The 13,006-nt window shown below is 40.8% G+C and overlaps 1 protein-coding gene across 1 annotated transcript in view; it reads right to left on the bottom strand.

The window, feature by feature from the left end:
• Positions 1–949: 949 nt before the first annotated feature.
• LOC134213341 (sodium-coupled monocarboxylate transporter 1) overlaps positions 950–13,006 on the bottom strand; it is a 37,747-nt gene continuing 25,690 nt past the window's right edge. The window contains exons 6-9 of the mRNA XM_062692327.1: positions 2,653–2,807; positions 2,453–2,593; positions 1,486–2,392; positions 950–1,427 (exon numbers count right to left, since the gene is read on the bottom strand). Coding sequence (XP_062548311.1) covers positions 1,401–1,427; positions 1,486–2,392; positions 2,453–2,593; positions 2,653–2,807 — 1,230 coding nt within the window. The 3' untranslated portion in view covers positions 950–1,400. The remainder of the gene's footprint in view (positions 1,428–1,485; positions 2,393–2,452; positions 2,594–2,652; positions 2,808–13,006) is intronic.

Here is a 13,006-nt window from a genome sequence, read left to right on the forward strand (position 1 = left end):
CGAAACGCGCAGATGGTGATGGTGTTTCGTGTCAACATCGCGTTGGAGGAAGTAATACGAAATGCAGGGATTTACACGAGTGCACTCGTGTGGAACGATTTTCACGTTCGTTCGTCCGTTCAGCTATTTGGTTTCGCCGATGTCATTGATATTATGGCACGTAACTTTGAGAAGATGGAAGAAGCCTTCATCAGACTGAAGAGCGAAGCAAAGCGGATCGGATTAGTTATCAACACGTCGAAGATCACGATATAAAGAGGCTCAAGAGGGCCTACATGGTTCAATTCAATTCAAAAATCCAAACTGCCAGAGGCAATTGAAATGTATTAATAATAACTAAACATCATAGCATCATGATATCATAGCAAATAAGGATAATAGTGTTAATAAAACACGGAACACCTAGTCTAATAAATAAATGCATGTATTAAATTATTAGCAAATAAAATTAGTAAAAAAAGGCTCAAGAGAGGACAACATTAGCCGTCCACAACGAGTTTGTATCGGTCGAAGAATTCGTGTACGTGGGCTCACTAGTGACCTCCGATAACGATACCAGCAGAGATATTCGGAGACACAGCGTGGCAAGAAGTATAGTACGTACTTTGTACTCCATAAAATACTCCGATCGAATAGAGTTCGCCGCCTTACCACACTGACTATCTACGAAACGCTTATAAGACCGATAGTCCTATACGAACACGATACCTGGGCGATGCTCGTAGATGATTATCGCGTACTGGGAGTTTTCATAAGGAAAGTGCTGCATACCATCTATGGTGGAGTGCAGATGGCGGACGGTACGTGGAGAAGCCTATGAAGCTACGCATTGCGTCAGCTGTTGGGAGAATCGTCCCTTTTAGCCATCCTGCCCATCGTACCCCTATCTCCCTTATTGCAGTGGCCTTCGTTTGAATGAAATAAACGCTAATAAAAATGGAACACGGCATAATTTCCATAGCTAGATAGCTGTATTTTTTAAGAAAAGATTTATTCACGCTTATAGTTGGTTGCTCACTAAAAGTTATTACAAATATCAGTTATAATACTACACGCTACCTACCACTAAACAATTGTTTTGATTGTATCACAGGCAGTTACAGAAATGTTAGCACATTTGTACCTACGATTGCAACATGGCGATTTACGCATCATTTTGAATGAAACATGCCACTCTATCAATATAATAAAACTGAGAAATCAACCAGCTCCCTGCAAACTGAGTATAATAACAATATTCTAAATTTCCAATTGCAAGTACACACTGTTCAGGAGATTACACAGTTGGATATAACATCCATCGGGTAACAAAATCCTTCTCATCCTTTTAAGTTTGTAAGCGGCATACGACGAATCCATTAAGTAGCTGGAATCCATTTTGAACCATATGCTCTTTTATCTCAGGGAGCGCGCTTCCTTTTAGTACTCTACAAGAACGATGAAAATTGAAGTAATTTTGTTTTAAATAAATCTATTAATACTTACCAAACGTTCCACACCGTAAGTGGAAAGCTTCTCCTCATTATTGATCACTGGCACTTCCTTGCTAGCAGATCCGAAGTTTCCAAATGATTCATGTGGTAAGAACCGATGAATTACTGGTGAAATCAATTCTGGGTCAATATCCTTCAGATTTCTCGGTTCAGTCAAGAAAGATACGATAGTTCCAATGAGTATAACCGTCAGCAAACCGATCGGCGTAATCCAGTGGTACGATAATCGATGCAGAAAGAAAACATTCGATTCATCCGGATACTCAGTATTGGTGAGGGTAATATTGGAGAGCATGTCAACTGGACAGCCATCCACTGACACAGGTAGTTTATGCGGAACGATGTCGCCGTTAGCACTCGCAAACTGAGCTCCTAGAGATACCCAACCAGATAAAAGAGCTCCAGCAATGCCACCAGATAGCGCACCCTTGGAATTGCTCCAGGGTACCAGCATTCCGAGTGTGAATATTCCGCAGGTCGTTCCCGCGGCGATAGCTGATAGTGACGTAGCAACACTCAAAATTCCACCCAATTTTTCTATAATAAATAGGCAGCCCATCGCTGCAACCCCCAGCACCACTACGCTACATCTTACGAAAATATTAGCTACTCTAGGACTAGGTTTAGCACGGAACATTCCTTTCAGGATGTCTTCCAACAGCACTGCGGACGTAGAGTTAAGTACCACGGATAAGGAACTAAGTGCGGCGCCGAAAACACCAGCAATAAACAAACCGGGAATCCCTTGAAGATGACCAACGGTTTCCATGACATAATGCGGAAAGAGTTGATCGTCGGTAGTGACAAGACCCAGTGATGCTGGATCGCACTGATAATAATAAGCATAGATCAGTAACCCAGCATAGCAGCAAACGGATACGAAGATACCCATTCCTGACCTGAAAAAATATGATTCATCTAATGTGTAGAAGATTGTAAACATCACAAAATAAACTTACATCTTTGCTTTCTTTAAGTTCGGCAGTGACATGTACCGTTGAACCATGGTTTGGTTAACCGAGTTGAACGAGGTCCAATAGAAAAATCCTCCAATTAGGACACCCCAGAGGGTTTGCCGCTCGTACATTGATGGGTTTGTGCTGCGAATACCAATAGTTTATTGCGGGAAACATTAGTGTAAGGAGAGGAGATTATATACTTGAAGAAATCGATTCTGCCTCCCAGCTCCGCTCGCTTCCAGATGATTTCCGGATCGCCGATGCTGATTGTCCCCAGGATGACCACAATAACGACGGAGATGAACATCACCACAACTTGCCAAGCATCGGTGAAGACGACGGCTTTGATACCACCCTAAGAATACAGAAATCATTATTACTCAAAACAAAAGTTAAGGTAGGTATATGTATCTAATATTATATTTTCACAGAGAATAATATAGCCAAAATAGGAGACCATTAAAGACCATTATTACGTATTAAGGCATTCTACTGATGTTTCAACCCCCTCCCACATCGATAGATTTTTTTCATGCCTTTCTAATTTTGATTTTCCACGTAAGAAAATGACTGACTCCCTGACTCCCTAAGCCTTTTATTAAAACATAGAATTACTGCGTCCATTGAGTTGAACTTTTGTAGTATACCGCTGATTACTATTAACCTTAAGATTAGTGTTTCACGATTTACGTAGCTTTACTCGTGATTTTCACATGAGGAAATATCATATAAACCAGCGGTTCTCAACCTTTTCCTTGGAAGGTACCCTTCAAACTATTGCATTAATTGAGGTACCCCTTCTGAAAGTAGGTTCTCTCCAGGTCTCTTGAATTTACAATTCCAAGCCCTTGAATCTCTTAAAAGTTGGCTTCCGTACCTTCTGAGCCTCTTGAATAGCTTTCGAGCCTCTTGCACGGTGGCTTTTGAGTCACTTAAAAGGAGGCTTCCGAGCCTATTGAAAAGAGGATTCCGGGTATCTCAAAGCGAGGCTTCCGGCCCCTTAAAAGAAGACTTGCAGATCAACACAAAATCGTATATGATGCAACATGACATGCAACAGTGTAGGCGATATACGTACATATTGTATGGATAAGTACCTACATGGCCTTCACTTTACCCTAGCAGCACACATATTCCACATAGATTACTGCATCTCATATGTGACCGAATTCAGTCACAATTAAGTTGTCTGACTTGTGCTACTCGGGTAGCATCTTATATGACATCATATACGATCTTGTGTTTACTGGGAGGAGGCTACCAAGCCACTTGAAGGGAATTTTTCAAGCATCTCGAAAGGATGCTTCCAAGCCTCTTGAAAGAAAGCTTCCGAACATCTTGGAAGGAGGCCTTCGAGCTGCTTGGGTGAATGCTTCCAAGGTACAAAACGCTCCGATCAAATAGAGTTTGCCGCCGTACCAAACTGACTATCTACAAAACGCTCATTAGGTGGGGTGCAGATGGTGAAAAGGCGAATGCTCCACGAGTTGCATCAGCTGTTGGGAGAACTATCCATCATTCACCCGCGAATATCGGAAGACTGCGGTAGACCGAGCACGTAGCCAGAATGACGGGTAGTAATTTGGTGAAAATGGTTCTTGACAACGATCCTACGGGAACAAGAAGCCAAGGTGCGCAGTGAGCAAGGTGGATCGATCAGGTGAAAGACGATTTTCGAGACCTCCGCAGACTGCGTGGTTGGCGACATGCAGCCATGGACTGAACTGAATGGAGAACACTTTTATGCACTGCACAGACCACTCCGGCCTTAGTCTGAAAAATAAAAATAAATAATGCATATTATGTACAAGACAAAGTTTTCAAATGAAAAATACACAATTGCCAAAACTTTATCAATAAGTTTCGACTGTAATTGCAATACGTCCGCCATTACGCATTTTTGTCGGAGGTACCCCTTAGGACCAGAGAAAGTACCCCCCCGGGGGAACATATACCCCAGGTTGAGAACCGCTGATATAAACAATAAACACATTGGAAACTTCTTCTCATTCTTCTTCTCCTTCTTCTTCTTCTTCTTCTTCTTCTTCTTATTCTTACTCTTACTCTTACTCTTACTCTTACTCTTACTCTTACTCTTACTCTTACTCTTACTCTTACTCTTACTCTTACTCTTACTCTTACTCTTACTCTTACTCTTACTCTTACTCTTACTCTTACTCTTACTCTTACTCTTACTCTTACTCTTACTCTTACTCTTACTCTTACTCTTACTCTTACTCTTACTCTTACTCTTACTCTTACTCTTACTCTTACTCTTACTCTTACTCTTACTCTTACTCTTACTCTTACTCTTACTCTTACTCTTACTCTTACTCTTACTCTTACTCTTACTCTTACTCTTACTCTTACTCTTACTCTTACTCTTACTCTTACTCTTACTCTTACTCTTACTCTTACTCTTACTCTTACTCTTACTCTTACTCTTACTCTTACTCTTACTCTTACTCTTACTCTTACTCTTACTCTTACTCTTACTCTTACTCTTACTCTTACTCTTACTCTTACTCTTACTCTTACTCTTACTCTTACTCTTACTCTTACTCTTACTCCTACTCCTACTCCTACTCCTACTCTTACTCTTACTCTTACTCTTACTCTTACTCTTACCCTTACTCTTACTCTTATTCTCCTTCTTCTTCTTCTTTTTCTTTTTCTTTTATGGCTCTACATTCCAGCTGGAACCGGCTTTTCAATTTAGTTTTCTATTTTGTATTGTATGCCCGCCATTGCATGAGTATGTATCTTGTGTAGCAAGTACAATGGATACAGGGAGTCGAGAATGTTTCGCATCCGAAAACATCCTAGACCGGGACCGAGAATCGAACTTGCCATCTCCGGATTGGCAATCCTACGCCTTTGCTAGCAAGGCTACTGGAGTGGATACATTGGAAACTATAGCGAACTTATCTGCTGATAAACTGGAGAAAATCCAACGAGTAGTTTTCGAACTATGCGGATACGAACAAGATTTCCATCTTGTAGGTTGATCACCTCTTGTCTAGTAAGCAACCTAAGACGCGTCTTTTCGCAGTCTGGAATAATTGAATTTATAAAACTCACTATCGTTCCAGGATTTGCAGTCCAAATTTCTCCTAGTTACTTCAAGCCACTATTTAGAAATTTAGATCTAAACTTGTACAATGCATCACAACTGCAAAGCAGATGTTCCGAGGTTTCACGTTCTATGTTAACAAAAAGACATAATATTACACGCAAAAAAAGCGTTCATGAATTCGTGAACTAACGAGTTCATGGTGTATTTTTTCGTGAACAACAGTCACGGAATTGAGAATACAGTCACGTTTTCTGGAACGTTCTGGAAAACGTGACTGGTGTTCCCGAATCCATGAAATAAATCACGGTGTATTTTTGCTGGTTCACGAATTCGGGAACGCTTTTTTTTGCGTGTATCATTTTGAACCTGGCCAATATTTTTCAAATGATCTACTCGGACAGCATCCAATTTAGGCCAGTTAAGGTGCTAAGTGCTCTTTTATTGAGCTCCACGAGCTTTCGGTTACTAAAACATTGGGAATTATAAATCATCCTCCTTTGTGCTTCCCAGGATTTCAATTACATTTTTATGGTACAGTATGATATATGGCAGAAAGGTTCTGCGCCAATAAACTATGTGTTTGAACCTTGTTTCGCAAGCTCGTCTGTCTTTTCAATACCTTCAATGCCATATAGTGTCCCGGAATCCAGTACAGATTTACGGAGTTCTCTTGGCACACTTCTGGCAATGAAAGAATGCATTTCCAGACAAGTTTTGATGTACATTTTAAGCTTATCAATGCTTTAAGTACTATATCTACACACAGTGGCGTAGCCAGAAAATTCGTCTGGGGTTTTCCGAACAATTTTTTTTTTCGAAAAAAAAAATTTCTTCTAAAAATTTGGTCTCTGGGGAAGTTTTATGTCCAAAATCACCCCCGTGGCTACGCCACTGTCTACACAGATAAAAATATGTTGTGATTTTGAATGTATTTTATGCACATATTTGGAACATGCAAATAAACGTGATATTCAATCGATCATATTATTCTTTTAAATCAAAATAAATTTAAAAGGTGCAAATTTAAATCAAATTTAATTGAATATCGAATGCTAATTCGTTTGATGGGATAAACTGCAATTTTTGTCGTTGAATTTCAAAAATTATTTGTTGGGTATATTTCCTCTATAGACACTAATGTCTGTCTACATTTCATTATAGCAAAAAATCTCCGCTTGGAACACTGTTGGATAGTTTCCCATTGCCACCTAGATCGCTATCCTCGGACCAGGAAGATTCCTGCTCTCGTTTTTGTTCCAATCTTTGAGCCATATGTGCAGAATTAGAGAATTCATGGAACCATCTCGAACAGTGGGACCTCCGAAATCCCAATCCGTGATGGCTCACATAAAAAGATATTATAGTTACTAGATAAAGATTGTCGCTTCGGTTCCCTTTGTTCTGCTGTCCGAAACATGAGTGGTACATACCTGTCAAATCGTATGGATTTTCCTTCTTTGACATTTAGCTCCCCTATCCTCGCCAGCAAAAGATGTTCCGGACAGCGACGACAGCGACAATCTTTATCTAGTAACTAAAATATCTTTTCTCACATATGATATAAGGAATGTCATAATTCTTCACCGGTTTCATCCAGTCCCCATTCATATTCACCACTGGTTCATATCGGAAATTATGTGAAATACTCAAGTGGCCAACTTAATATCCTGACTTGAATTGCTTCACTCTTTAAGGTGATTATACAATCAGGCCCGTGGTGAATTTTAAATACACCACATGGGTTTCCACACCTATCTTGAACAGTTAAAATACGACATAATACTTTTCATACTGAAACTGAAGTCGATTGTATGGCATAAGTAAGCAAATGATTCTACAAGTGTATCACCACTATGTGCGTTATGGTTATCTAAATTCGTGCTCTTGAAAATTTACTGAAAAAAGCACGTGGTTTCCAAGATGGCCGAATGGTGGCTTTGATGGATAAGATTTTTCATATTTTTTTCCGTTTCTAACTGCAGCCGAGCTCGGTGGTCTAGTGGCTACCGCTTCTGCCTTATAAGCAGAAGGTCGTGGGTTCAATTACAGGCTCGTCTCTTTTCTACTTCGTATTTCTTACTAAGATCTTTCTGTGTTTCACGTTCTACCAAAACGATTCCTACTGCTATAACCTAGCACACTAACAATTCCAAAAACCTCCCGTGACACCTATGAAAGGTCGTAGAGTTCTCTGCATCTTTCTTAAGTAGATGTCCAGCTAACCATCCTTCCCCTTCCACAGCATTCGCAAGGACGTGTCCAGGACTGATCTCGACTATTGGAGAGTGCATTGCTTCCATCTAAGAGATAATGATTAGTCCCAAATCAATACCTGTGATAACGGATGAAAGTCATTCTACTCTCATACAATATTTGAGGCTTGTACCACCTACGAATTTGTGCGAATTGCTCAATGCTAATGGTAATTTTTTCCGCTTCTAACTGCACAAATTCATGCAACAGTAGCAGATTTAGAATTCCATCTAACGATTTTGAAGGAGTGCTTCGCATCGCATCGTTCCCGTTATAGCAATGGACACTAACCTTTGCAGTTTTGTTATCTTCTTCTGTGCCTTATTTGTTTTGGCCTCTATACAAGAGCAGTCAGTCTGTCAGTTCTGAACGAATAATGGAAGTAAAGATCCAATTAAATTCTTCCAAATGTTTTAAAGCATATCAAGGAGGCACTGGTTGATTTTCAGTGGGTCTGTACCTTTCGGATACGCCTCCCGAAAATATTTGGTCAACTGCTGCTTGACCACCCTCTTGGTGTGGCCGTCCAACATTTTTCCGCTTGATCTGTTCCTCCTTCCTCCAACCAACAGCACAGTCTTAGACCTTCGAAGCGTTGTCCCTTTTGATACTTCTCTCGAACCGGGTTCAGATTGCCTCTCATTTCTTGACGAACTTCTTCTCCGCGGCGAGCTCCAGTTTTTTCATCCTCCATTCTTGCTCTAGCTGTTCCTTGATCTACGCTTCCATCCGCTTTGCAAAGCCCATCTCCTTTACAAGTTGTGTCTCTTCCAACTGCTTCACAATCGGATCTGCATCAAAACCAACTGCTTGATCGAACTCTGCATTGCCCTTTTGGAATCAATCCTGTCATAATGTCATAATTCTTCACCGGTTTCATCCAGTCCCCATTCATATTCACCACTGGTTCATATCGGAAATTATGTGAAATACTCAAGTGGCCAACTTAATATCCTGACTTGAATTGCTTCACTCTTTAAGGTGATTATACAATCAGGCCCGTGGTGAATTTTAAATACACCACATGGGTTTCCACACCTATCTTGAACAGTTAAAATACGACATAATACTTTTCATACTGAAACTGAAGTCGATTGTATGGCATAAGTAAGCAAATGATTCTACAAGTGTATCACCACTATGTGCGTTATGGTTATCTAAATTCGTGCTCTTAAAAATTGACTGAAAAAAGCACGTGGTTTCCAAGATGGCCGAATGGTGGCTTTGATGTATAAGATTTTTCATATTCTTTCCCGTTTCTAACTGCAGACGAGCTCGTGTGGCTACCGCATAGTGGCTACCGCTTCTGCCTTATAAGTAGGAGGTCATGGGTTCAATTCCAGGCCCGTCTCTTTTCTACTTCGTATTTCTAACTAAGATCTTTCTATGTTTCAAGCTCTACCAAAACGATTCCTACTACTATAACCTAGCACACTAACAATTCCAAAAACCTCCCGTGACACCTATGAGAGGTCGTAGAGCCGTAGAGTTCTTTGCATCTTTCTTAAGTAGGTGTCCAACTAACCATCCTTCCCCTTCCTCAGCATATTCGCAAGGACGTGGCCAGGACTGATCTCGACTATTGGAGAGTGCATTGCCTTCATCTAAGAGATAATGATTAGTCCCAAATCAATACCTGTGGTAACGGATGAAAGTGATTCTACTCTCATACAATAGTTGAGGCTTGTACCACCTACGAATTTGTGCGAATTGCTCAATGCTAATGCTAATTTTTTCCGCTTCTAACTGCACAAATTCATGCAACAGTAGCAGATTTAGAATTGCATCTAACGATTTTGAAGGAGTGCTTCGCATCGCATCGCTCCCGTTATAGCAATGGACACTAACCTTTGCAGTTTTGTTATCTTCTTCTGTGCAGTACCATTATTCGTTTTGGCCTCTATACAAGAGCAGTCAGTCTGTCAGTTCTGAACGAATAATGGAAGTATAGATCCAATTAAATTCTTCCAAATGTTTTAGAGCATATCAAGGAGGCACTGGTTGATTTTCAGTGGGTCTGTACCTTTCGGATACGCTTCCCGAAAATATTTGGTCAACTGCTGCTTGACCACCCTCTTGGTGTGGCCGTCCAACATTTTTCCGCTTGGTCTGTTCCTCCTTCCTCCAACCAACAGCGCAGTCTTAGATTTTCGAAGCGTTGACCCTTTTGATACTTCTCTCGAACCGGGTTCAGATTGCCTCTCATTTTTTGACGAACTTCTTCTCCGCGGCGAGCTCCAGTTTTTTCATCCTCCGTTCTTGCCCTAGCTGTTCCTCGATCTACGCTTCCATCCGCTTTGCAAAGCCCATCTCCTTTACAAGTTGTGTCTCTTCCAACTGCTTCACAATCGGATCTGCATCAAAACCAACTGCTTGATCGGACTCTGCATTGCCCTTTTGGAATCAATCCTGTCATAATGTCACAATTCTTCACCGGTTTCATCCAGTCCCTATTCATATTCACCACTGGTTCATATAGAAAATTATGTGAAATACTCAAATAACCAAATGAATATCCTGACTTGAATTACTTCACTCTTTAAGGTGATTATACAATCAAATACACCACATGGGTTTCAACACCTATCTTGAATAGTTAAAATACGACATAATACTTTTCATACAGTGCTGAAACTGAAGTCGATTGTATGGCATAAGTAAGCAAATGATTCTACAAGTGTATCACCACTATGCGCGTTATGGTTATCTAAATTCGTGCTCTTGAAAATTGACTGAAAAAAGCACGTGGTTTCCAAGATGGCCGAATGGTGGCTTTGATGGATAAGATTTTTCATATTTTTTTCCGTTTCTAACTGCAGCCGAGCTCGGTGGTCTAGTGGCTACCGCCTTGCCTTATAAGCAGGAGGTCGTGGGTTCAATTCCAGGCCCGTCTCTTTTCTACTTCGTATTTCTAACTAAGATCTTTCTGTGTTTCACGTTCTTCCAAAACGATTCCTACTGCTTCTGCTACTGCCTAACCTTCCACACTAACAATTCCAAAAACCTCCCGTGACACCTATGAGAGGTCGTAGAGTTTTCTGCATCTTTCTTAAGTAGGTGTCCAGCCAACCATCCTTCCCCTTCCTCAGCATTCGCAAGGACGTGGCCAGGACAGATCTCGACTATTGGAGAGTGCATTGCTTCCATCTAAGAGATAATGATTAGTCCCAAATCAATACCTGAGGTAACGGATGAAAGTCATTCTACTCTCATACAATAGTTGAGGCTTGTACCACCTACGAATTTGTGCGAATTGCTCAATGCTAATGCTAATTTTTTCCACTTCTAACTGCACAAATTCATGCAACAGTAGCAGATTTAGAATTGCATCTAACGATTTTGAAGGAGTGCTTCGCATCGCATCGCTCCCGTTATAGCAATGGACACTAACCTTTGCAGTTTTGTTATCTTCTTCTGTGCAGTACCATTATTCGTTTTGGCCTCTATACAAGAGCAGTCAGTCTGTCAGTTCTGAACGAATAATGGAAGTATAGATCCAATTAAATTCTTCCAAATGTTTTAGAGCATATCAAGGAGGCACTGGTTGATTTTCAGTGGGTCTGTACCTTTCGGATACGCTTCCCGAAAATATTTGGTCAACTGCTGCTTGACCACCCTCTTGGTGTGGCCGTCCAACATTTTTCCGCTTGGTCTGTTCCTCCTTCCTCCAACCAACAGCGCAGTCTTAGATCTTCGAAGCGTTGACCCTTTTGATACTTCTCTCGAACCGGGTTCAGATTGCCTCTCATTTCTTGACGAACTTCTTCTCCGCGGGAGCTCCAGTTTTTTCATCCTCCATTCTTGCCCTAGCTGTTCCTTGATCTACGCTTCCATCCGCTTTGCAAAGCCCATCTCCTTGTGAAGCAGTTTTAAGAGACACAACATGGTCTCTTCCAACTGCTTCACTATCGGATCTGCATCAAAACCAACTGCTTGATCAAACTCTGCATTGCCCTTTTGGAATCAATCCTCGTCCAGCATGATGACGAGAATTTGAAAAAAAAAATTCAGGACTCGACCAGTAGTTCGATGGAAGTCTTAAAAGTTGGGCTTCCGGCTATGGAGTGAAATGTGGGTTAGGCCTTCTATTCGCGTGGCCTGTACATGGTTTAAAAACCCAAATAAAACCACCTTTCTCGCATTTAGCCAAGACACCAATCTTTTCGGTTTGGTTCACTATTTTCTTTATAACTTTTGAGCTCAATGACCGATCGTTATCAAATTCAATAGCGATCAACAACGCAACTTTACCACCTTTCGAATGCAACTTGTTGCGACAAAATCGGTTAAAGATTACTATATAAAAAGTTGGTTACAATTTATTTCACACACGCACACATAAACACACGGACAAACAGACATTTGTTCGAACTGAATCGATTGGTATATAATACTCAGAGTATGTAAATGCGGCACATGTCGCCACTCTTAATTACATACACTCTGATAACACTATGGGTCTACGAGCCTTCTATATAAAAAGTTCGCTTTCGGAGTCAAATGATGACCGTACTTTGTTGTACGAGAAAGGCAAAAACCTGATGAATCACATTCATCTTCTCTGTTTCTCTTTCTTCATTTGCATCTTCCATTTCTTCCTCTTCTTGGCTTACATTCCGCACTGACACATGATTCTTTTATACTCGAGGAAGTGAAGAAAATTTCCAACCGGAAAATTTTCTAGACCGGATCGCAACTTAAACCCAGACACCTTCAGCATGGTCTTGCTTTGCATTTTACAAAGAGAAATCAAGAATGGGTATTTCATTCCTAACAAAAAAAAGTTTGCTTCTGTATATGATGGATTCACGATTATCAGTAGCACAATCGGTTAAAATAATCTAAAGTAAATTTCTTTAAAAGTACGAACTGGCATACTTTCTGCTATATGATTTAGAAACGGTTTCTCTTATATTGTGCGCTGAATTTGGCAGATTGGAACACCTAGCTGTGTATTCATCTTGATGTGCGCTGTAAGCATTTTCAATGCATTCACTGTTGCATGGGCGTGGCCAAGATGAATACAGTACTAGCTGCTCCAATCTGCCATGTTTGTAGAAGAGAAGAAGGCGGGGGTGAAAAATTCATTTTCAGTGCAAAACGAAAACAAATCGGCTGGCTCTCCCATAGTAAAATCCAAGATGGCTGAGATGGCAAATTGGAACACCTAGTGGTGTATTCATCTTGGGCGTGGCTAAGCATCTATCGTCTGCAGGATGGATGGA

This window comes from Armigeres subalbatus, chromosome 2, assembly GCF_024139115.2.
Source record: "Armigeres subalbatus isolate Guangzhou_Male chromosome 2, GZ_Asu_2, whole genome shotgun sequence".
Taxonomy (NCBI): domain Eukaryota; kingdom Metazoa; phylum Arthropoda; class Insecta; order Diptera; family Culicidae; genus Armigeres; species Armigeres subalbatus.